Source organism: Pararge aegeria, chromosome 10, assembly GCF_905163445.1.
Source record: "Pararge aegeria chromosome 10, ilParAegt1.1, whole genome shotgun sequence".
Taxonomy (NCBI): domain Eukaryota; kingdom Metazoa; phylum Arthropoda; class Insecta; order Lepidoptera; family Nymphalidae; genus Pararge; species Pararge aegeria.
Window position 1 is genome coordinate 10,875,331 of NC_053189.1, and position 24,720 is coordinate 10,900,050.

The window sequence follows — 24,720 nt, forward strand, 5'->3', positions numbered from 1 at the left end:
GCTAAGTTATATATATTTTTTGCAAAATTTATATGTAGTATTTTCAGCTAGTTATTTCTAAGTTCTAGTTTTATTAATATATAAATGAAACACCTGTATTTATTTTATTATTTTACTGAAATATTTCTTCATATTAAAATGATAAAAACTTACGTAGATAAAAACTTTTTACTTTTTGATGCTCTGAGACTGCGTACTGATGTGGGGATTTGGCAAATTATCCTGACTGCCCCTTGTTCAGAGAAAAACACAATGCTATTGATTTTAAGCTAGTATAACATTATTACAAGTTTTATAAGAAAAGTCCATACTAAATAAAGAATTACAAAAAAAACTTTTTACTTTATTCTCTACACAATATTTCATCACTTAGGCTTACGTGAAAAATCTAAAGAATTGGAATTGGAACTGGAATCGTAAACATTTATCATTATTTAATGAAAGACAATGTGGTAGTTACTGGTAAATAGTATTGCCATGTTCGAACATAGATTAGTGTGTCGAAGATTTTTAGTAGAATAGCTACAAATGCTCCAAAAGCAGATAAATTAAAAACAAAAAGCCTTACTTGCAGTTCTCCCTGGCGCAATAGTGAGTGCCGTGATCTTTCGATTCGATCCCCGACAGGGACCTTTTGATATTTATAATTTCAGATATTTAAATCACTTCTCTTGTACCTTTTAACACTAGTTAATCTATCATTTTTACTTAGTCCGCTACACTTATTACATCTACAAACTGTACCAAGCCTACAAAATCACGATATCATTCAAGGCCTAAATAGAATCAAAACCTGAAGCCACAATCTCAGAATTCTGTCTTAAATAATCCAGAGCTTAACATTCAATTAAATTCCATATGTCCTGTAAACGACGTCCTCAATGATACAATACTGAGTAGTCTTTTACAAAAAGCACCCCATAGTTTCATTGGTGCAGGAATTTCAAAAGTATGACGAGGCAAAGTAGGAACAGCTCTATTGAATGGCTCAGACTACTCGTAAGTCTCTATTGTCGGTGAGTCTAGAAAACAAAACTAAAAAACTAAACCACCAGTTTCGGTTTGACTGAGTTTTATTCAGATAACTTACGTTAATTTAAATTCCATGTAACCATCTAAGCTTTAATAATTACTCAAGTCCAGATAGTAAATTTTCCACTAACCGATCGGAAGCCGTCAAAGAATTTAAAATTACAGTTATCAATGTAACTTGGACACAGTAATCAATGTAAAAATAATGTTGCATCATGAAGTTGTTATTCCAAGCGCATTAATCTCGTTAACAATAATAATTTTATCACTTGTGTTAATATTTCTAAATCAGATAAGATAATAGTTACTAACAATAATATAAATGTGGTACTTTTAAGTAATGATAACTATGTCTCGAAAAACAACAACAACGATACAACGATCTTAATAAATATCAAAAAATACCTGTTAAAGGGAAATAACCATGACATAACTAGTAAAGTATACTTATGCCTTAAATAGAAATCATTGAATGGAATGAAATCTTCTTTGGATACTCAGATATATTTTCCACAAACAGCCTGATTTGACGTTACAAAAGTGCTTACAAATTAGGCCTACTTGAAATAAATGAATTATAAATTTTGAATTGAAGTCAACTAATTTCCTTACTTTTAGTAATCATTCACAATATATATAATTTTTTACATGCAGTAGTTTTTGTAAAATCGGACGGACGGCATTGTTGTTGTTAACTGTTCTAACATTAACATTTCATAACAGTTTTGCTCATCACAAATCATCTAATCCACCGGCATAACCTGGGTAATTCTAGAATGTTCATTATCTAATATCTCTAAATCACGTAACAATATAGAATACCCAAAATATGTATCCAATTACTTTTTATTGTGATGCTAATTGTATAATTAAAATGATATGTTAAAGAGAGTATAAACTTACGAGTACCTCACTAACACTAATACGGTACTAGTATTAGTGAGGTAATAATTACTCATCGAAAGTATGTTAACGAAGTGATTTTTTGTGTTTAGTGTCATTAGTACTATCGACAGTATTTTTCTCGCCAGATTAAGTTTGGAATGTAATGAGGGTTGATAGAAAATGAAAGTAATAGTAAAATAAAAAATATAAAGTCGAATGGAAAACCTCTTTTTTTTAAGTCGGTTGTAAATGCATTTTTAATGAGAATTTGAATTTGAAATCATAATAAATAACAAATCCGAAGATTTGATTGGAAGAATTTAAAAAATCCTTATGAAGCATTTCCGGCACTGTTCTGATGACAGTTTTTGACATAAACGAACAATCGATAGTAAAATATCTAATTCAGCCATGTACAACTGAAATGGTGGTTAATAGCTAAGTGAGATATCGATTTCGTGGAGACAATAAAGGCCGCTGCACTGAGATTGGTCGCCGTTACATATTAATGGAAATAGCGGTTCGAGCTCGTGTTCTAGCTCGAGTTACTTGGGAGAACTGATCCATATAAAGGTGCAATATTGGGCCCAATAGTGGTTTGCCACTAACTCCAATTTAAAGTTTAATAAAACTGTTACGTATGTAGGATGATGACCTCCTTAACAGAAGAAGAAGCGTTATGCTATTTTCTGGGACGTCACCGCGTGGATACCCATTACGATAGTGAAAGGCCCTCATTATATGCGAAATTAGCGTTTCTTTTACACACATTGTCACTAACCATCTTGTGGGAGCGCAATCATGCAGTAATTCAAAGTAAGAAACAATCCTAGACATAATCTACCTTTTAAACGTGCTCTTTGATGCACAACTGAAGACACTGCCAATTTCCTAATGCAAGACTAGTAAAATAGTTGATTGAAAATAATAATTGAAAAAAAATTAGAAACGTTATCGTTATCGTTGTTATTGTCTCGAAAATGGACCAAGTAGGACCAGTTAGTGCCCATAAACTATATGTAATAAAATGAAATAAATGAAATTTATTCGCTGAACATGAGCTATCATAGCGTCCTATAACAATATAACATTCCTACATATCCTACTATAAAACATGCGAAATTAAAGGTGCAAAACAAGAACAGTAAGAACTATCACTATATACAAAATCTTGTTGAGCAAGTATTAAAAGGCAACTTATAAAATTATACAAGTAATGTCAATATTACTATAATCTGAAATAATAAATATAATTCCAATTAGAAAACACATTATAATAATTACGAAGTAACATTAATATTTACAAAATATGTAAGCCGTCTAACACTTATAGGCATACCCAAAATGCTGACACTATTGCCCCTTTGAATTGCTAGACTAAATAATAATATTATATTTACTTCAATGCCAGATTTTCGGATATAAACATTTTTCTTGCAACCAATGCCAATACGCCAGATTCATCTGAAATAAACGCGTAGGTAAATGGTTGTTTTTAAAGCTAAATCTAATTTAGTATTGATTTTAACTATTTTAATTATTTTCTTAGAGAGATTTTCAGTTTTTTTTAATTCATATTTATTGTTGCACAAACGTATTTTATATCTCCATTTACATGGCTTAAGTTCGAGAAAATTTAAAATCTATGATAGCATAAAGTAAATCCGTTGTTGCTGCTGTTACTGCTTAAAAATAGGATAAACCAACAAACACGCTTTTGAATTTATAATATTAACTATATTAGGATTGAAACCTGAAGACCATTTTAGAAAGATACCTACATTCTATCTCGACCCTAAGTGCCTCAACAAAGAAATCTATCCGGATATAAAATTTGCATTGTCAATTTTTTTTGTTAAAGAAACTTCTTTACATTCAAATTTACTCGCTCCACCTCGGAGCAATTTAGCTCGTACCTTTTTTCAAAATGGCCCCTGCGGCCTGTAATAGGTTTCTTAAAGGGAAATCGAGTTAAACAGGCGTGATTTTCTTAATTGCACTATCAGGATGCAATTATTTTTAGGATTGCAAGCTTACGATTGGTTTGTTATTATTGTTACTAAGATAAACATTTGTCAACTTGTTTGGTCGCTCTGTGCTATCAGTAATGAAGTCACTAGATCGCACGTTACCAAATCAGAAATCCGTTGTAGTATTGTCCTATTATAATATTAAGGATTACATGTATGATAAAAAGCTTGGGTATGAATTGCTCTTACTTCATAGCTCAACATTAACTAGACTGTGAGATGGTGATAACAAAAAAAAACCTGGCTAGGTTTGTTGTGGGTTCTTCTTAGACTTCTTTAGTTTTAAGTTAAGGAATGCCGTTATTACCATCACTAACATTAGCCCTTAATAAGGTCTACATGAATAAAACATTTTTGAATTTTGAATTTTATCGGAGTTACTAGCTCAGCTAGATCCCCATACCGAGAAATACAGCGTTAGTAAACTCCTACTAGGTAAAACGACGATATCATGTGAGTCTTTGAATGGAGTCTAGAAAGTGGAAACCCTACTAAATAATAAATCCAGTACTGTACATCATGGCTTGACTCTGTTCATACACCATAACTATAAGTTAAAATTGTTATCTTTGGCAGTAACTTAGTAATAATTTGATTGCGCATTGCCGCAGTAACCGCAGCGCCATTTCTGTCACTATAACACAAAATTAAAAAATCCCAAACTTTCAATATAATGTACATTATTTTACTGATCAAGCTTCCAATTGATACCCATATTGAGAGAGTTATGAAAAAAAATGGTTTCACCATTTTGTGGCGGCGGCCATTTTGGACAGATTTTTATCAAACATAGCTAAGAACAATCAGAATTAAATTAAAATCGGTTCGGGAAACACGATTCCATAGACACAAACACACGTCAAATTTATAACACCCGATCGGTTTGCGTTGGGAGTTGGAAACACCAAAAACAGCACGACTCAACCACGTCTTGATAGAAGCAAACATTACTTTGCAGAAATCCATAGTATATAGGTAATGCAAAACATTTCGTTAAAACGGATTTTTTTTAATAAAAAATTATCGTTTCTCATGAATTAGAATTTTATTGTCACGGTGCAGGTAACTTTTTGTAATTTTTCATGATCATTTCGTCTAATACATATTACTGCTACTTGAATTTGTGTCGTCCGCTTTTCCACTAGAAAAAATTCAATGCGATGCGATTTTTGTGGCTCTTAAGGCTATTACGGCGCTTGCGGCTTTTACCGCAGTATTCGATTTACATTAATATATTTTTAAAGTACAAAACAACAGTGTTTTTTACTGATATGCATTCTTAAGCGTGTATTTAACATAAAACAAGTCAGTCCTAAAACAGAATAGTAGTACTCGTGCACACAGTAACATTCGACATGCCTCTAACTGACGAGTTCTGTGTTTGGTGATCAAAATATTACGGTTCCGGTACATTTGAATTTTGGCAAATATATTTTAGATTGTTTGCGACAAATGAAAGATGCAGTAGCATTGGTAAGTATACTTTAAGTGTTGCTAAAAATAAGGGTCCAGTATCTTTACCTAGTTTCAAAATTTAAAAATAATTTATTTTAAGTACAATATTTGCCAAATGTAGCAGACATTTCAATTTTGGAATAATATATTTAATATTGTCTACGGCAAATGAAAGAAGCATTAGCTTTGGCAAGTATAATTTTAGTCTTGTTTATGTATGTATCTAGGTATGTAGGCACTTTTGATTGATCAAATTTGTCTGTTGCTGTTACTCTATTACAGTTTATACTACTTTATTGTTAATCTATAACATGCTATTTTTAAGGCATAGTTCCAGACGCGCTGTCCACCTCTGTGCTTCAAAGAGCAGTCAGTGTTCAGCAGTAAGATGATAAATTTCCTGGTTTTCGAAATTTTTTTAAGATATAAAAAAGATGTTTAAACAAAATTTGTAGAGAATTTAAACCTCTGTACATAAAACCTACATGAATCGAGATACTTGCAATAAGAAAGTTCTAGACAAGTTTTAGGGTGACAGAAATTAAGATTTATAGGTAAAAAATTATAGCTGAATATCTCTCATTCCCTCATTTGACTATGATTGTTGCCGTCATTTGATATATGAATATTTTTGGACTATGTGTACTTTTAATGTTGACCTTATTATTCTCGTAGATAAATGGGACTACTGGAGAAACTTTAACGATCCGGCAACTTCTTCAGTATTCTGTCAATCTGGCCACTTCACTTACATCGTTGGGGATTGGAAACGGTGACGTCGTTGCTATAGGTTCAGAAAAGCGCATCACGTACCTGCCAACTGTTTTAAGCGTTTTGTTTACTGGAGCTACGTGTACTCCTTATGGCCTAGATAGTGGCAAAGGTTAGTTGTTCAAATAGTTTAAGCACTGATATGATATCATAGGCTTAAAAAAGAATCAAACCTATGCGCACCATGCGCTTATACTATACCTGCTTAACTACTAACGTAAAATCCGTAGTTTACAGCGTGAAATAAAGACAAACTATGAAAGCAACAAACTGATTTATATTAAAGTGTTTTCGATATGAAAGTACTTAATAAGTTTCATCAAAATTAGTTCTGCAATTTAAGCAATAACACGCCAACCGTTGCTGCGTGAAAAATGACACAACGACTACACTTTCGCAGTTGAACTGAATAATCGTTTTATTTTGCAGCCATACTCAGACAAAAGTTATCCGTGGCTAAACCTACGCATTTAATATGCTCTAAACTTTTCTGGGAACGACATGAAGAAGTCCTAAACTCTTGTGGCTCTATTAAATCTTATATTTCATTTGATTGTGTTCAACAAAATGCCTTAACAATAAAAGATCTAGTTGCAAAAGATATCGACATTGAAAGATATGAACCAGTTAGAGTACTTGGACAAGTAGACACAACGTTTATATTGTACTCATCTGGAACGACGGGTGCGCCAAAAGGAATTCGACTAACTCATTTGAACTCTATTATGAGCAGTCTTCCGGATAAGTATGATTGAATTATTTTATTTAATGCCTATTTTAGAATTTAATTAAGATACAATTCAATCAATCAGAGATATTTATCATGGCAGCGATTTCGTTAATTTTTCTGTAACTTTGTCCGTTTTTCTAGGATGCAGGAAATATTTTTATGTAAAATTTCAACAAGATCGGTTTAACTTTGAAGCATGCATAAGTAAATAAGTTAGGTTAGGTTTAATCTTTTGGGGACGTTACCCTGGTATATTTAAGGATACAAGTACCTACCTCCATGTAAAAATAATGAAGATTGGTACTGTGGTTAAGGTATATCAGACCGTTACAAAGAAACAGACACACTTTGCATTCGTAATAATACGAGTATCAGTATGGACCATATACTAGTGATGAAAAAGAATTGTATAAACACTGGCCCCCTTTTTACATGACTTAGCTGTAAAATGACTGCGGTATTGTGTTCTTTTTTAATTCCACAGCAAAAGGCTTATGCTTATTTATTTCTTAAATAAAAATTAAATTTTCAGTTACAAGGATGAGTGGAACATTCAGACAGCTTATATTCTCGGTGAATGGAATTTTAATTATGATACTTTTATGACTTTTAAATTACTTTACGCTGGAAAGAAAGTAGTATATATTGATGACGTTACTATTCTGAACATATTGCAATGTATAGAAAAATATCAGGTTTGTTAGATTTCAGATATTTTTTTAATCAAGTATGAAACCTAATAATTATTTATAATTCAAATATTGGTTTTTTAGATCAACATACTAATGGTTCTGCCATATCAGCTTAACCTTATCATAAAGGCTGAAGCCCTAGAAAGGTTTAATTTAGAAACATTAACGATCATTTACTCCAGATCAACCCTTCTTCACAAAAATACCATAGAACAAGTAAAACAAAGGTCAGTTTTATGAGTAAAAATAATATTTATTCTATATAAACCTACGGGATTTAACATAAAAGCTTTCGTAATCCCAGAAGGTGGTTTTAGATTATCTTTCATGCTGGATCGTTTTCAAGGTGCAATATTTCATGATTTTAAATCCAGCAGATATGTTTTACCATCAAATCTTATTCCCATCTCCAGGATGCAATCTACATTGGCGGCCGATTGGCGCAGTTTGCAGCGACCCTGCTTTCTGAGTCCAAGGCCGTAGGTTCGATTCCCACTACTGGAAAATGTTTGTGTGATGAGCATGAATGTTTTTCAGTGTTTGGGTGTTTATATGTATATTCTTAGTATTTGTTCAGTTTTTAAACCATAGTTATCCAATTTTTGCAACTGGTAGTATTGAGTTCACTCCTGCTTACTATGGTTCCGTTCCGGCGATCGCTGATTGGCCGAATGCCCGGTGGCACAAGGCACCACCAGCGCTCCTAGCGGTCGGATAACGTATAGACTATCGCCATTATTGTTCGAAACAACGTTCGTTCGTAACGACATCAAAAATCAAAACCTATTACAAAAGAATTGCTCTAGGCGTAGTTCAAGTCCTTTTCTTCATTAGTTTTGCGTTGTGCCGTGCTCAATCAGCTGGAAGAAGACTGCTGCGTAACCTGGACGTTCCAGTAACTGTGAGTAGTTCTTTTTATTGCTTGTTGCCGAATTTGTGTAACTATTGGTAAAACTGAACATATTTAGGTCCTTCGAGATAAGAATCCCCCATATCTGGCCTTCGAGCCGCATATTTAATAGTATATTTTGCCAAATACCTATGGATAACCTTAAAATCCACGACAATATCGTATTTGTTCTATAATTATTTACTTCAGTATTTATGCATATTTTACTCGTACGTAGACAATTCACTTATATTTACGTATAATTGATTATATATATTATTTTACAATAATTAATTGTAAATTAGGTATTTCATCATTCTTTTGAGTGCGTATCGTCGGTTGCCGGTAACATTTTCTAACTGATAAAACATGGCGGAACCTACGCGTACTGAAAAGTTAGAATTAAAGTTAAAGACATTGCAGTTTAAACGAGATTATCTCTTTACGAAAGCACAAAAGTTATTTGATTTGTCGAGATCTATTAAAGATGATACTAATAAGATGCAAGGTTTTCTTGCACAATTTGCCGAGTTAGACGGTGTCAGAACTAAGTTCGAAAATACTGTTATGGAGATTTTAGAAATTGACATGCAACTTAAACCGGGTATGAAATTATCTACGTCCCAATTAGATGCCTTTGAGACGTTATACGATAATTGCAATCTTGTTGCTCGAAAATATCAAGCTAAACAGTTGCGCGGTAGTTCGGAAAAAAATAATAGCGAGTTAGCTAAGCCGTCGCTTCCTAAGTTGACCTTATTTGAATTCAATGGTGATATTGAGTCATGGACAACCTTTTATGACACCTTTTATTCGCTCGTGCATAGCCGAGACTTTGCAGACATCGATAAATTTCATTATTTGCTTTCGTGTGTCAAGGGCAATGCTCTTAATATTATTAAAAAGTTACCTATCACTGCAGCTAATTATCCGCTAGTGTGGCAAAGCTTAGTTGATAAATATCAGGATAATCGTGCGCTAGCGGGTCGATATTTTGAAAAAATGTTAAACTTTACTCCGTTAAATAAAGACACAAGCGCAAACCTTACTTTATTTATAGAAACATTCGATCATTCACTTAAAGCGATTCAAGCGCTTGAAATTGATAATCTAGACGACTATTTAATTTGCCACCTCGCTTTGAGAGGCCTTGATACGCATACTAGGAAGCTATTTGAAGAAAGCCGTGATCAGAAGGACATTCCTAAGTTTAGCGAGTTAGTGGACTTTGTTAATAAACAAATTAAGGTGTTAGACCACACTTTTCCCCAGTCGTCTTCAAATGTAGCGAAAACGAAACAGGGTAGCAATAATATTAATTTGAAAGGTACTCAAAATTTGTCTTCGCGCCAAAATTCAAAATCGGTTCTTGCTACCTCGCGAGTTAATAGGCCGAATGACGAAAATAAACTAAAATTAATATGCCCTCATTGCAATCAAAATCATGTGATTTATAGGTGCGAACCTTTTAGAAAATTGTCAGTGGACGATCGAATTGACCGTGTCAATTCATTAAGACTTTGCGGGAACTGTCTTAAGTCCCATGATAAATCAGTCTGCACTAGTACTTGGACCTGTGGGATCTGTGCAGCACCTCATCACTTTCTTTTACACAAAGATATGGGCCGCGCGAGTCAGGTCAACACTTCGGCCGTACCGATAAAACCACCCGCGCAACCCACCACGTCGCAAGCGCAGCAAGCGCTCGTGTCGGCTCGCTCCGTGAGTGACTCGACTGCGACGCAGAATGTACTGTGTTCGAATGCGGAGAACCAATACGGGGTAGTTTTAGGGACTACGCGGACTCACATTCTCGATATTAGCGGACATTATCAGGACTTCAGAGCCGTAATTGATTCCGGAGCACAAACTTCGTTTATCAGCTCAGAATGTGCCCAACGTTTGGGACTACCTCGTAAGAAATGTCCATTTTCTATTTCCGGCCTTGGCGGAGAATATATTAAAAATCAAGGCATGGTAACTTGTACCATAAAACCGCGGCGTCAGGACCGTCCAACCTTAATAGTGGACATGGTCGTAGTAGCTAAGGTTGCTTCGGAAATGCCTAACGTCAACTTCCCGTGTGACGTTATTAAACAATATACCCGCTTTAACCTAGCGGATCCAAAATTTTACAAAAGGGCTCGAGTAGATATTTTGTTAGGTAACGATGTCGTCTCGGAAATTATTAAAAGCCAGCCCTTATTTGTTAATGATAAAATTCCTAGTGTAATCGAGACTGTATTTGGTTCCGTGATTAGCGGTAAACTTATTATAGATTCCAAAGATCAACTTAACGGTGCGGCACAAAATTATTTTTTATCAATTACGGAGGATGAGTCACTGGACAAAACGTTACGTGCCTTCTGGTCTATCGAAGAAGTTCCGTGCACACCTTCGATAAACCCCCTCGATCAGTTAGCCGAAGACATCTTTGTTAAAGAGCACTCGCGGGAACCGAGCGGCCGTTACATAGTGCCGCTTCCCCGCGTGCCGAATCATCCGCCACTCGGTAACTCGCGCACCGCGGCTGAGCGGAGATTGTTGCTCACGGAGCGCAGGCTTGCGCGCACGCCGTCACTGTCGCAGGCGTACGCCGCGTTCATGCGGGAATACGAGGCGCTCGACCACATGGAGCTATATGTAGGCGCGGCGCCTAGTAAATATATAATCCCTCATCATAATATATTGAGACCGGGTTCTTCTTCGACCCCTCTAAGAGTAGTTTTTGATGGGTCCTGTCGGAGCACCGATAATAATATATCGCTCAACGACATATTGTTGACCGGGCCAAATCTGTATCGCGACATTTCGGCGATCATTTTAAATTTTCGTCTTTTTAATTACTGCCTTGTGTGCGATGTATGTAAAATGTACCGAGCGATAAGACTAAAGGAATCCGATCGTGGCTATCAGCACATATTATATCGTTCATCTGCCACTGAAGCGATTAAATTATACGAATTAAAAACCGTTACCTACGGACTGAGTTGTTCACCGTTTTTAGCTATCCGTACCTTAATTCAATTAGCGCAAGATGAAGAGGAGCGTTTCCCGTTAGCAGCTCAGGTAATTCGAGAAGGAGTTTACATGGATGACATTCTATATTCTTGTAATACGTACGTAGAGGCCTGCACGATGCAGGACCAACTGATCGGTATATTTGAAAGCGGACAATTTTTATTAAAAAAGTGGACGAGTAACAACGTGGAATTACTTGAGCGCGTTCCCACTGATCACAGGGAATGCCCCGTGACCTTTATAAAAGATGGAAACGAATGCACTGTTAAGGTGCTAGGCTTGACTTGGGTACCTCTGTCTGATAACTTTGTTTTTTCTATTTCCAAAACAGATCCTGTATTAACTAAACGGTCAGTCTTGAAACTCTTGGCATCAATTTATGACCCGGTCGGTTTTATCGCTCCATGCACTTTCATTGCAAAGTCAATTATGCAGGAGCTATGGAAGCTAGGCCTCGGGTGGGACGACCCACTACCACGCGAAATCGGTGATCGCTGGGCATCGTATATTGCGGAGTTACCACGTTTAGCTGAGATACCTATTGCGCGGCACATGCTGTTGCCCGGACAGACGGAATGTGAGTTAGTCGGGTTTTGCGATGCGTCATCGCGCGGGTACGCAGCCTGCTTATACGTTATCTCTAGAAATGAACTAGGTAACGTTAAAGTCTGCTTAGTAGCGGCGAAATCGAAGGTGGCCCCGGTTAAACCATTGACGATTCCTCGCTTAGAGCTCATGGGAGCTAAGTAAGTAAATTATTAAGATTTATTTGTGATAATATAAAACGAGTTAAAATTACCCGAATCACAGCGTTAACTGACGCGACAATCGTATTGTCGTGGCTTCATACAGAAGCCTATAAATTAAAAACATTTGTTTGTAACCGTGTTACACAAATTACCGAGGTCGTACCTTCTTATATGTGGCGGCATGTTAACAGCGAGAATAATTTAGCGGACGTTTGTTCACGTGGAGTTTCACCGTCGCAGCTTGTGGCTGAAAGCTCGCGGTGGCTACAGGGCCCTGATTGGTTATACCAGCCCCCCACGGAATGGCCTGTGTCTGTTTTTATTCAGGACCACGAATCGCAACCCCCTGAATTAAAACTGTCACAGAATTTATTTGCCAAACAAGTTATACTTGACCAACCGGAGACCAAAGCAGAGTTTTGTGAACGTTTGTTAAATAGATTTTCATCATATACGAAATTACAGAGATCCATCGCTTGGATTCTTAGATTTCGCAATAGGATACACGCACCTATTCAGTCACGATGCTTGAACACTGAGGAATTAAATGCAGCTCAAGAAGCACTGATCCGTTTGGTACAAGAGTCTTACTTTACGGATGAAATAGATCGTTTATCTAAAAATATTACTTTTATTCCGTCTCTTAAAAAACTATCTCCTTTTCTTGATGCAGGGGGCTTTCTCAGGGTAGGGGGTCGTATCACCTATTCGGAATTGCCTTACAATTCTAAACATCCACGTCTTTTACCGAAAGATAGTTTGTTTACTAGATTATTAATTGAATATTATCATAAAAAATATTTACATGTAGGGCCGCGCACGCTTCAAAGTATATTATCAGAACAATATTGGATATTATCCGCTCGTAGCATTATTAGATCTGTCTTATCTAAATGCAAGGTTTGTTTTAAAAATAAACCGCCTCTTTTGCAACCAGAGATGGCGCCACTGCCACCGACTCGGCTGCTCCCTCATAAAGTATTTGAGCATGTAGGGGTAGACCTTGGCGGCCCATTTTTTGTTAAAGAGGGCTTGCGCAGAAATGCAAGGGTTTCCAAGTCTTACCTAGCCTTATTCATTTGCTTTTCTACCAAAGCCGTTCATTTAGAACTCCTATCTTCGTTGACGGCCGATTGTTTCCTAGGATGCCTTGACAGGATGGTATCTAGAAAAGGACTATGTCAGACCCTGTACTCTGATCAGGGAACTAATTTTATTGCAGCCAGTAAGCATTTAACAGAAGTACAGAGATTTCTACGCGATAGCGAGGCTATTCTGGATGGTTGTGCTCAACGGCAAATTTCGTGGAAATTCAATGTACCTAGCGCACCCCATATGGGAGGTCTTTGGGAAGCGGGAATCAAAGCTGCTAAATACCATTTAGTACGCTGTGTAGGAGACAGGTCTTTGACATTCGAAGAGCTGTCAACGGTTTTCTGCAAAGTCGAAGCTATCTTAAACTCTCGACCATTGTGTCCATTACCAGCTAGCGATAATCCGGACGAATTTAACGTATTAACTGCGGGACATTTTCTTATTGGAAAAGGTCTAACGGCCGTGCCGGAATATAACCTGGAAGAAGTTCCCGTCAGTAGACTGTCTCTTGGCAGTATATTCAGAAAAGTTCCCAATTATTCTGGAAACGCTGGAGTCGCGAATACTTAAACACTTTGCAACAAAGAGCAAAATGGTTCACATCTAAGGGTAATCTTAATGTGGGCGATTTAGTTCTTATTAAAACGGATAATGCCCCGCCATGTCATTGGCCCTTGGGTAGAATAGAAGTATTACACCCAGGCCCCGATGGTATTGTTCGTTGCGTTACGTTACGCACTCAAAAGAGCAGGTTACAAAGACCTGTGAACAAATTAAGCCCTTTACCTTATGTTGATTAAGAAAATTATCTTTTATTATCCTTTAACTTAGTATCTTATTATCTTATGTATATTTTGTAAGGCTTATATAATAACAATAATTTTAAATACTTCTTTCTAATTTTTCTACTCTTATCCTTCACCGCTTGGAGGAAACCATTATATGGTTTCGGTAGGGGGTGTGTTCAGTTTTTAAACCATAGTTATCCAATTTTTGCAACTGGTAGTATTGAGTTCACTCCTGCTTACTATGGTTCCGTTCCGGCGATCGCTGATTGGCCGAATGCCCGGTGGCACAAGGCACCACCAGCGCTCCTAGCGGTCGGATAACGTATAGACTATCGCCATTATTGTTCGAAACAACGTTCGTTCGTAACGACATCAAAAATCAAAACCTATTACAAAAGAATTGCTCTAGGCGTAGTTCAAGTCCTTTTCTTCATTAGTTTTGCGTTGTGCCGTGCTCAATCAGCTGGAAGAAGACTGCTGCGTAACCTGGACGTTCCAGTAACTGTGAGTAGTTCTTTTTATTGCTTGTTGCCGAATTTGTGTAACTATTGGTAAAACTGAACATATTTAGGTCCTTCGAGATAAGAATCCCCCAGTATTTATGTATATTATTTATAAAAATATTCATCAGTACAGTACCCATAACACAAGCTATGCTTAAATTGGGGCTAGATGGCGATGTGTGTATTGTCGTAGTATATTTATTATATTTATTATTTATTTATATTTACATAAATTATGTATTTGTGTATTTTAAAAATGATTGGGCGTTTTTGCATGGAGCCTGGGACAAGCTTAAAATTTTTGGACATTGACCTAATAAGCTTATTGTTAGTTACGGTTGGTTAGGTTAGCTTAGGTTTAGTTATATTTCAAGAAAATTTATTTCTTTTAATTCCATACTGTCTGAGAAAATTAAATTGACATTATATTGTATTGAATAATATGCACTAGAATCTCTGTAGATATTTATTCAAGTTTTTACTATTAAAATATTGTTTCCCAGATGAGGGCAAGTAAGGTAGGTAAATTAGTGAGGATTATGATTTTCGCGAAAACGACTAAAATACAATCGACTAGACAGACAATCATGACATTGACAGATATCAATAAAATATAAATAAGTTCAATTAATTCCTTTTTTTACTTAAGTACCTTGCTTTTTGTTTAAATTAATTAAAAAACATATGTAGTTTGAAAATAAATTAATATAAATATTACGCTACAGTTTTTAAAAGTATAAACGCGTTTGCTGGCCAGAATAAATAATATTAAATTATTTACTTATAAAAAAAAACACACACTACTAAAATTGCTAAAACTTTGTGTTAAGTAAGGTCGCCTTTATTTAGATAAAGTTTTTATGTTATATCTTCGTTTATGTAAAATTAAGAAGTAAAATGTTTTGCCCCATCTCCTTTCATCAAGATCGGTTCAGTGGCTGAGCTGATCATAAATAATAAACAAACCAACACGCTTTCGCATTTATAATATTAGTTTGAATTTTGTTTAGACTACCTAAGCTACAACATATCTTGCAAGGCTATGGGATGACTGAATGTGGAGAACCTACTTCAGAAATTCGGGCAGTTAAGGGTCCTAGGCCAGGAAGTGTTGGTATGGCTGCACCTGGCATTACCATCAAAGCAAGTATACAATTAAATTATTTACAAAAATTTAACCTGTTTTCGACATAGTACCATCTATGACATGCTGGGAAGGTCACATGTGTGGGATGCAACATCCAGGCCACCTCGTCAATGGTGGGTGCGACTGCTACCAGTGCCGAGCATGCCTAGAGGCGTAAATATGAAAACCTGGATAGGATAGATATTATCAAAAAGGGTTATCGAGTCTACCGGTGATCCTAGAGTGGGCAGTTACCTTGACCAAAGAATAAGTTTGGCCATCCAAAGGGGCAATGCTGTCAGCAACTTAGGAACTGTGAGGTGGTTTCGAAGACGTTTTAGATTTTATTTAGTTTTACATAGTTTATTTTAGGTTATATTTATAAAACAAATGTGAAAATAACCTGTTTTAAATAAAATATATTTATCTCATACTGTTTTCCCATTTTCGATAATATGTCCACAGTAGGAAGAAGAAGTGATTGTGCAAACGAAATATTAGTGGGTATGTAATCTACGTAGTGGTCCTATGGAAGCGAAACACCTAATGGGAATGTTAAGAGTAAAGTCCAATAATTTATTAGTAGTCGAGCTTCTTTTGACTGGGGAAGTAATAGCAGTAGTTACTTACCGGCATCATGCCGAGATTGCCATGCAAATTGTTGCTCTGTTTGTAGGGTATTTTTTCCGGTTACCATTAGGTGAGCCATCTCCTTGGAACGTCAGTTATAACTTTAAAAAAGAAACCCTTACAATTCTTCACCCGATCGGAAATCGATCCCATTACCTCGTGGTTCAAGTTTGAACATGCTAACCTATAGAGCAATGATGTAGTCCATTTATTATTCCGAAACGAGGCTTATTGATTATTTGGCTGTTAGCAACTTTCGTTATGATATTTCAAAGCATCTATAGTATAGGTATATGGTGTAGTGAGTGAGTAAGAGAATATAGTAGTCGCCACCTCTCCTCTTCCCTCGGGTTTCGCACGAGGTGGCTAAGGAAATATAACGGAGAACGGACCGCAGCGTCCTATGTGCCTGAAGTCATATCTACTGAGATGAACAACCCGTCTGCCCAGCGTTGAGATTATGGGTTCTCTAAACCCTCTCGTTTAGAGAGTTTAGTGCAGGACTGGAAAGTTACAGGCTATTGTTGACCATTGATGATAGTACCTATACAATTATTTAGATAAATGTTTTCATTTTAGATAGTCGACCTAAAAAACGACATAAAACTAGGCCCAAACCAATCTGGAGAAATTAGAGTAAGAGGCCCAATGTTAATGAAGGAATACATTGGACTCGACCCATCTATTTATTTGGACGAAGAAGGCTTTTTAAAAACTGGTGACGTTGGATACTATGACGATGATAAGTACTTATACATCGTTGAAAGGATGAAATACTTAATTAATTACCAAGGAAATAAGGTATACTATATTAGGTTCTCGTTTGTTATAGCTCGCAAAAATCAATGAAAGGACAGTTAGTTTTACTATTTAAAAAAAACGCTTACGTACGTCATAGATTTAGATATCTCATCCACGGGGAGTATTAAGGACCAGCCTTGAGATATATCATACGCTTAGTCAACATCTCCTGAGGATGCTACGGTTTTGGAGCGAAACGTGCGTAGAGGGTATATTGCCGAGGATCTGTTTGGTGTGGAGTATACGGATTGAAGTAATTATAAATTACACCATACAGATTCTGCTGCTGTTCGCGGAGTATAGCAAATTAAGCTTAATTTTCATAATACATTATGGAATAGCTGACCCGCGCAACTTCGTCTGCATCTAATCGGTTATTGTCCGTTTTAATATCTTAAAAAAACCAAGAACCTTATTTCAGCGCCACCATTTTATTTCCAAACTGTATGATACGCGGCCGGGCGACCCTCGGTCCCCTCGCACCTCGACCTCGGCTTCTCTTGCTTTTAGCATTTCTATACCCGTCGTAACTTCTAAACGATAGGTCCAACTTGAATAACCACACAACAGACACACACACACACACACACACACACACACACACACACACACACACACACACACACACACTCACACACACACTCACACACACACATAAAAAATATTTACATGTAGGGCCGCGCACGCTTCAAAGTATATTATCAGAACAATATTGGATATTATCCGCTCGTAGCATTATTAGATCTGTCTTATCTAAATGCAAGGTTTGTTTTAAAAATAAACCGCCTCTTTTGCAACCAGAGATGGCGCCACTGCCACCGACTCGGCTGCTCCCTCATAAAGCATGTAGGGGTAGACCTTGGCGGCCCATTTTTTGTTAAAGAGGGCTTGCGCAGAAATGCAAGGGTTTCCAAGTCTTACCTAGCCTTATTCATTTGCTTTTCTACCAAAGCCGTTCATTTAGAACTCCTATCTTCGTTGACGGCCGATTGTTTCCTAGGATGCCTTGACAGGATGGTATCTAGAAAAGGACTATGTCAGACCCTGTACTCTGATCAGGGAACTAATTTTATTGCAGCCAGTAAGCATTTAACAGAAGTACAGAGATTTCTACGCGATAGCGAGGCTATTCTGGATGGTTGTGCTCAACGGCAAATTTCGTGGAAATTCAATGTACCTAGCGCACCCCATATGGGAGGTCTTTGGGAAGCGGGAATCAAAGCTGCTAAATACCATTTAGTACGCTGTGTAGGAGACAGGTCTTTGACATTCGAAGAGCTGTCAACGGTTTTCTGCAAAGTCGAAGCTATCTTAAACTCTCGACCATTGTGTCCATTACCAGCTAGCGATAATCCGGACGAATTTAACGTATTAACTGCGGGACATTTTCTTATTGGAAAAGGTCTAACGGCCGTGCCGGAATATAACCTGGAAGAAGTTCCGGTCAGTAGACTGTCTCTTGGCAGTATATTCAGAAAAGTTCCCAATTATTCTGGAAACGCTGGAGTCGCGAATACTTAAACACTTTGCAACAAAGAGCAAAATGGTTCACATCTAAGGGTAATCTTAATGTGGGCGATTTAGTTCTTATTAAAACGGATAATGCCCCGCCATGTCATTGGCCCTTGGGTAGAATAGAAGTATTACACCCAGGCCCCGATGGTATTGTTCGTTGCGTTACGTTACGCACTCAAAAGAGCAGGTTACAAAGACCTGTAAACAAATTAAGCCCTTTACCTTATGTTGATTAAGAAAATTATCTTTTATTATCCTTTAACTTAGTATCTTATTATCTTATGTATATTTTGTAAGGCTTATATAATAACAATAATTTTAAATACTTCTTTCTAATTTTTCTACTCTTATCCTTCACCGCTTGGAGGAAACCATTATATGGTTTCGGTAGGGGGTGTGTTCAGTTTTTAAACCATAGTTATCCAATTTTTGCAACTGGTAGTATTGAGTTCACTCCTGCTTACTATGGTTCCGTTCCGGCGATCGCTGATTGGCCGAATGCCCGGTGGCACAAGGCACCACCAGCGCTCCTAGCGGTCGGATAACGTATAGACTATCGCCATTATTGTTCGAAACAACGTTCGTTCGTAACGACATCAAAAATCAAAACCTATTACAAAAGAATTGCTCTAGGCGTAGTTCAAGTCCTTTTCTTCATTAGTTTTGCGTTGTGCCGTGCTCAATCAGCTGGAAGAAGACTGCTGCGTAACCTGGACGTTCCAGTAACTGTGAGTAGTTCTTTTTATTGCTTGTTGCCGAATTTGTGTAACTATTGGTAAAACTGAACATATTTAGGTCCTTCGAGATAAGAATCCCCCAGTATTTATGTATATTATTTATAAAAATATTCATCAGTACAGTACCCATAACACAAGCTATGCTTAAATTGGGGCTAGATGGCGATGTGTGTATTGTCGTAGTATATTTATTATATTTATTATTTATTTATATTTACATAAATTATGTATTTGTGTATTTTAAAAATGATTGGGCGTTTTTGCATGGAGCCTGGGACAAGCTTAAAATTTTTGGACATTGACCTAATAAGCTTATTGTTAGTTACGGTTGGTTAGGTTAGCTTAGGTTTAGTTATATTTCAAGAAAATTTATTTCTTTTAATTCCATACTGTCTGAGAAAATTAAATTGACATTATATTGTATTGAATAATATGCACTAGAATCTCTGTAGATATTTATTCAAGTTTTTACTATTAAAATATTGTTTCCCAGATGAGGGCAAGTAAGGTAGGTAAATTAGTGAGGATTATGATTTTCGCGAAAACGACTAAAATACAATCGACTAGACAGACAATCATGACATTGACAGATATCAATAAAATATAAATAAGTTCAATTAATTCCTTTTTTTACTTAAGTACCTTGCTTTTTGTTTAAATTAATTAAAAAACATATGTAGTTTGAAAATAAATTAATATAAATATTACGCTACAGTTTTTAAAAGTATAAACGCGTTTGCTGGCCAGAATAAATAATATTAAATTATTTACTTATAAAAAAAAACACACACTACTAAAATTGCTAAAACTTTGTGTTAAGTAAGGTCGCCTTTATTTAGATAAAGTTTTTATGTTATATCTTCGTTTATGTAAAATTAAGAAGTAAAATGTTTTGCCCCATCTCCTTTCATCAAGATCGGTTCAGTGGCTGAGCTGATCATAAATAATAAACAAACCAACACGCTTTCGCATTTATAATATTAGTTTGAATTTTGTTTAGACTACCTAAGCTACAACATATCTTGCAAGGCTATGGGATGACTGAATGTGGAGAACCTACTTCAGAAATTCGGGCAGTTAAGGGTCCTAGGCCAGGAAGTGTTGGTATGGCTGCACCTGGCATTACCATCAAAGCAAGTATACAATTAAATTATTTACAAAAATTTAACCTGTTTTCGACATAGTACCATCTATGACATGCTGGGAAGGTCACATGTGTGGGATGCAACATCCAGGCCACCTCGTCAATGGTGGGTGCGACTGCTACCAGTGCCGAGCATGCCTAGAGGCGTAAATATGAAAACCTGGATAGGATAGATATTATCAAAAAGGGTTATCGAGTCTACCGGTGATCCTAGAGTGGGCAGTTACCTTGACCAAAGAATAAGTTTGGCCATCCAAAGGGGCAATGCTGTCAGCATCTTAGGAACTGTGAGGTGGTTTCGAAGACGTTTTAGATTTTATTTAGTTTTACATAGTTTATTTTAGGTTATATTTATAAAACAAATGTGAAAATAACCTGTTTTAAATAAAATATATTTATCTCATACTGTTTTCCCATTTTCGATAATATGTCCACAGTAGGAAGAAGAAGTGATTGTGCAAACGAAATATTAGTGGGTATGTAATCTACGTAGTGGTCCTATGGAAGCGAAACACCTAATGGGAATGTTAAGAGTAAAGTCCAATAATTTATTAGTAGTCGAGCTTCTTTTGACTGGGGAAGTAATAGCAGTAGTTACTTACCGGCATCATGCCGAGATTGCCATGCAAATTGTTGCTCTGTTTGTAGGGTATTTTTTCCGGTTACCATTAGGTGAGCCATCTCCTTGGAACGTCAGTTATAACTTTAAAAAAGAAACCCTTACAATTCTTCACCCGATCGGAAATCGATCCCATTACCTCGTGGTTCAAGTTTGAACATGCTAACCTATAGAGCAATGATGTAGTCCATTTATTATTCCGAAACGAGGCTTATTGATTATTTGGCTGTTAGCAACTTTCGTTATGATATTTCAAAGCATCTATAGTATAGGTATATGGTGTAGTGAGTGAGTAAGAGAATATAGTAGTCGCCACCTCTCCTCTTCCCTCGGGTTTCGCACGAGGTGGCTAAGGAAATATAACGGAGAACGGACCGCAGCGTCCTATGTGCCTGAAGTCATATCTACTGAGATGAACAACCCGTCTGCCCAGCGTTGAGATTATGGGTTCTCTAAACCCTCTCGTTTAGAGAGTTTAGTGCAGGACTGGAAAGTTACAGGCTATTGTTGACCATGGATGATAGTACCTATACAATTATTTAGATAAATGTTTTCATTTTAGATAGTCGACCTAAAAAACGACATAAAACTAGGCCCAAACCAATCTGGAGAAATTAGAGTAAGAGGCCCAATGTTAATGAAGGAATACATTGGACTCGACCCATCTATTTATTTGGACGAAGAAGGCTTTTTAAAAACTGGTGACGTTGGATACTATGACGATGATAAGTACTTATACATCGTTGAAAGGATGAAATACTTAATTAATTACCAAGGAAATAAGGTATACTATATTAGGTTCTCGTTTGTTATAGCTCGCAAAAATCAATGAAAGGACAGTTAGTTTTACTATTTAAAAAAAACGCTTACGTACGTCATAGATTTAGATATCTCATCCACGGGGAGTATTAAGGACCAGCCTTGAGATATATCATACGCTTAGTCAACATCTCCTGAGGATGCTACGGTTTTGGAGCGAAACGTGCGTAGAGGGTATATTGCCGAGGATCTGTTTGGTGTGGAGTATACGGATTGAAGTAATTATAAATTACACCATACAGATTCTGCTGCTGTTCGCGGAGTATAGCAAATTAAGCTTAATTTTCATAATACATTATGGAATAGCTGACCCGCGCAACTTCGTCTGCATCTAATCGGTTATTGTCCGTTTTAATATCTTAAAAAAACCAAGAACCTTATTTCAGCGCCACCATTTTATTTCCAAACTGTATGATACGCGGCCGGGCGACCCTCGGTCCACTCGCACCTCGACCTCGGCTTCTCTTGCTTTTAGCATTTCTATACCCGTCGTAACTTCTAAACGATAGGTCCAACTTGAATAACCACACAACAGACACACACACACACACACACACACACACACACACACACACACACACACACACACACACACTCACACACACACACTCACACACACACACGCACGCACGGACGCTGCTGCTTTTGCTGTAAAAAGTAAAAAGTACCTTTGTCACTTTCAGGTCCTCAACTATGCCTATCCAAAACCACGTCAATCTAAACTCCGTTGTTTGGATACGACAATTATATTTATCAGATCTTCATTAAAATTAAACAATACATGGTTGATAGTATACACTTTCAAATAAAAAAATAATTATCAAAATCGGTTCAAATTTAACGAAACTATGAAGTAAAATTGATAAAAAATTTCATCCCATTTCCCACAGGACACCTATTGTTGATCGGGATAAAAAGTAGCCTATATGTTGACCTGGAATATCAGCTACCGCTATACCGAATTTTATTTAAATCTGTTGAGTAGTTTTCACGTGATGCCCGGACAGACAGACAGACAAAAATTAAATAAAAATCTGTTTTGGACTCAATATTGATTATAAACCATCCCCCGGTAAAAAAATTCAAAAATATTAAATGTACAGAAATCTTCCAGTTACAGTTTTATTATAAGTATAGATTTCCGCAAAGTAACGCCTGCTTCTATCCAACATACACTTGTAGTTTGAACGTGTCCATTGGCCACTATATACCCATTTCCGGACTAAAACATTTGTATTTACCGGTTAAAGTGCTTTGTTGAAACTGTGTGTCTCATTGTTAAGCAGAATTTGTAATTGTTATTTTATTTATAACGTTTATAAAAACAATATGCATAAATAAGATGTACTAGAAGAATAGTAACATATTAAATCAATGTACTAGACAGTATGTCGACATCAACTCGCATATTTTAGGTGGACACGATTTTTCGTAGTAATAACATGTTTATACTTTCTCTTTTCATTGGTTGCTATTCACAGATTGCACCATTACAACTCGAAAATTTACTGGAAATGCATCCAAACGTTCTTGAAGCCAGTGTTATTGGAAAACCAGACCCTGATGACGGAGAAATACCAATGGCTTTTGTAGTAAAGAGGCTAGAATCAGAGGTCACGGAGGAAGAGTTGTTAGATTATCTAGCTTCAGAAGTGAGTGTACAAAATCTTGCAACTATTGAAAATAATTATTTAAAGAGTGTATATTGCACACTGTCGATTCCAGGTGCCCAAATATATGCAACTAAAAGGAGGAGTAAAGTTTATAGACAAACTTCCTAGGAGCCCCAGAGGAAAAATTCTACGGCGTCATTTAGGAGAAATGTTAAATCAATTTCCTTAACTCCATTTAAATTTTAGTTGGCTTAATTTTTTTTTGAAATATTTACTACTCATATTTAATTTTGTAAAAATAAAAATATTTCGGTCCACTATTAAAATACCATAATAATTATAAATGAAAAATATGTACATAATTATTAGTTTATTTCCTACACAATATTTATTTATATCAAGATATTCGAATTAACGTAACGAATCTACGGAATTTAATTTTATCGTTAATATTTAAATTATTAAAATATAAAAGGGCTTTTTGGTCCGATTGGCGCAGTTTGCAGCGACCCTGCTTTCTGAGTCCAAGGCCGTGGGTTCGATTCCCACAACTGGAAAATGTTTGTGTGATGAGCATGAATGTTTTTCAGTGTCTGGGTGTTTATATGAATATTATAAGTATTTATGTATTATATTCGTAAAAATATTCAACAGCTATCTTAGTACCCATAACACAAGCTACGCTTACTTTGGGGCTAGGTGGCGATGTGTGTATTGTCTTAGTATATTTATTTATTTAATGCTAGTAGATAGTTTAATGGGACGTCTATACACCCTTACAGGTTAGCCCGCTACAATCTTAGATTACTCATCATCACCAGGTGAGATTGCCGTCAAAGGCTAAATTGTCATTAAATAAACAAAAAACACAGAGAATGAGCTTCACCATCATCATCCTAAGTACTGCTAGTATTGCTAATCATTATTTAAAAATATAATTGTGATAGAGCTATTTTCGGCATTCTAATGGAATTTATATTACTTGCACTAGCACTTACCCTTTCATGTATTTTTTCATTTAGGTAGTTGTTGAATAAATAAGAGAAAACGTATTTTTTTTCAAGCATCGCTTTATT

The 24,720-nt window shown here is 36.3% G+C and overlaps 1 protein-coding gene across 1 annotated transcript; it reads left to right on the top strand.

Moving 5' to 3' along the window:
* The first annotated feature begins 3,924 nt into the window (after window positions 1-3,924).
* LOC120627045 (luciferin 4-monooxygenase-like) lies at window positions 3,925-23,873 on the top strand. The gene is made up of 10 exons (XM_039894884.1): window positions 3,925-3,959; window positions 5,321-5,420; window positions 6,078-6,285; window positions 6,603-6,918; window positions 7,436-7,598; window positions 7,677-7,822; window positions 15,651-15,783; window positions 16,976-17,197; window positions 23,513-23,683; window positions 23,757-23,873. Exons 1-10 carry the CDS (start codon window positions 3,925-3,927, stop codon window positions 23,871-23,873), a joined length of 1,611 nt encoding a protein of 536 aa, XP_039750818.1.
* Window positions 23,874-24,720: the final 847 nt, after the last annotated feature.

Coding starts and splice junctions, on each gene's coding strand:
- LOC120627045 (XM_039894884.1), top strand. CDS start 3,925: ATGCAATTATTTTTAGGATTGCAAGCTTACGATTG. Junction 5,421..6,077: donor TGAAAGATGCAGTAGCATTG/GTAAGTATACTT, acceptor TTATTCTCGTAG/ATAAATGGGACTACTGGAGA. Junction 23,684..23,756: donor TAGATTATCTAGCTTCAGAA/GTGAGTGTACAA, acceptor TGTCGATTCCAG/GTGCCCAAATATATGCAACT.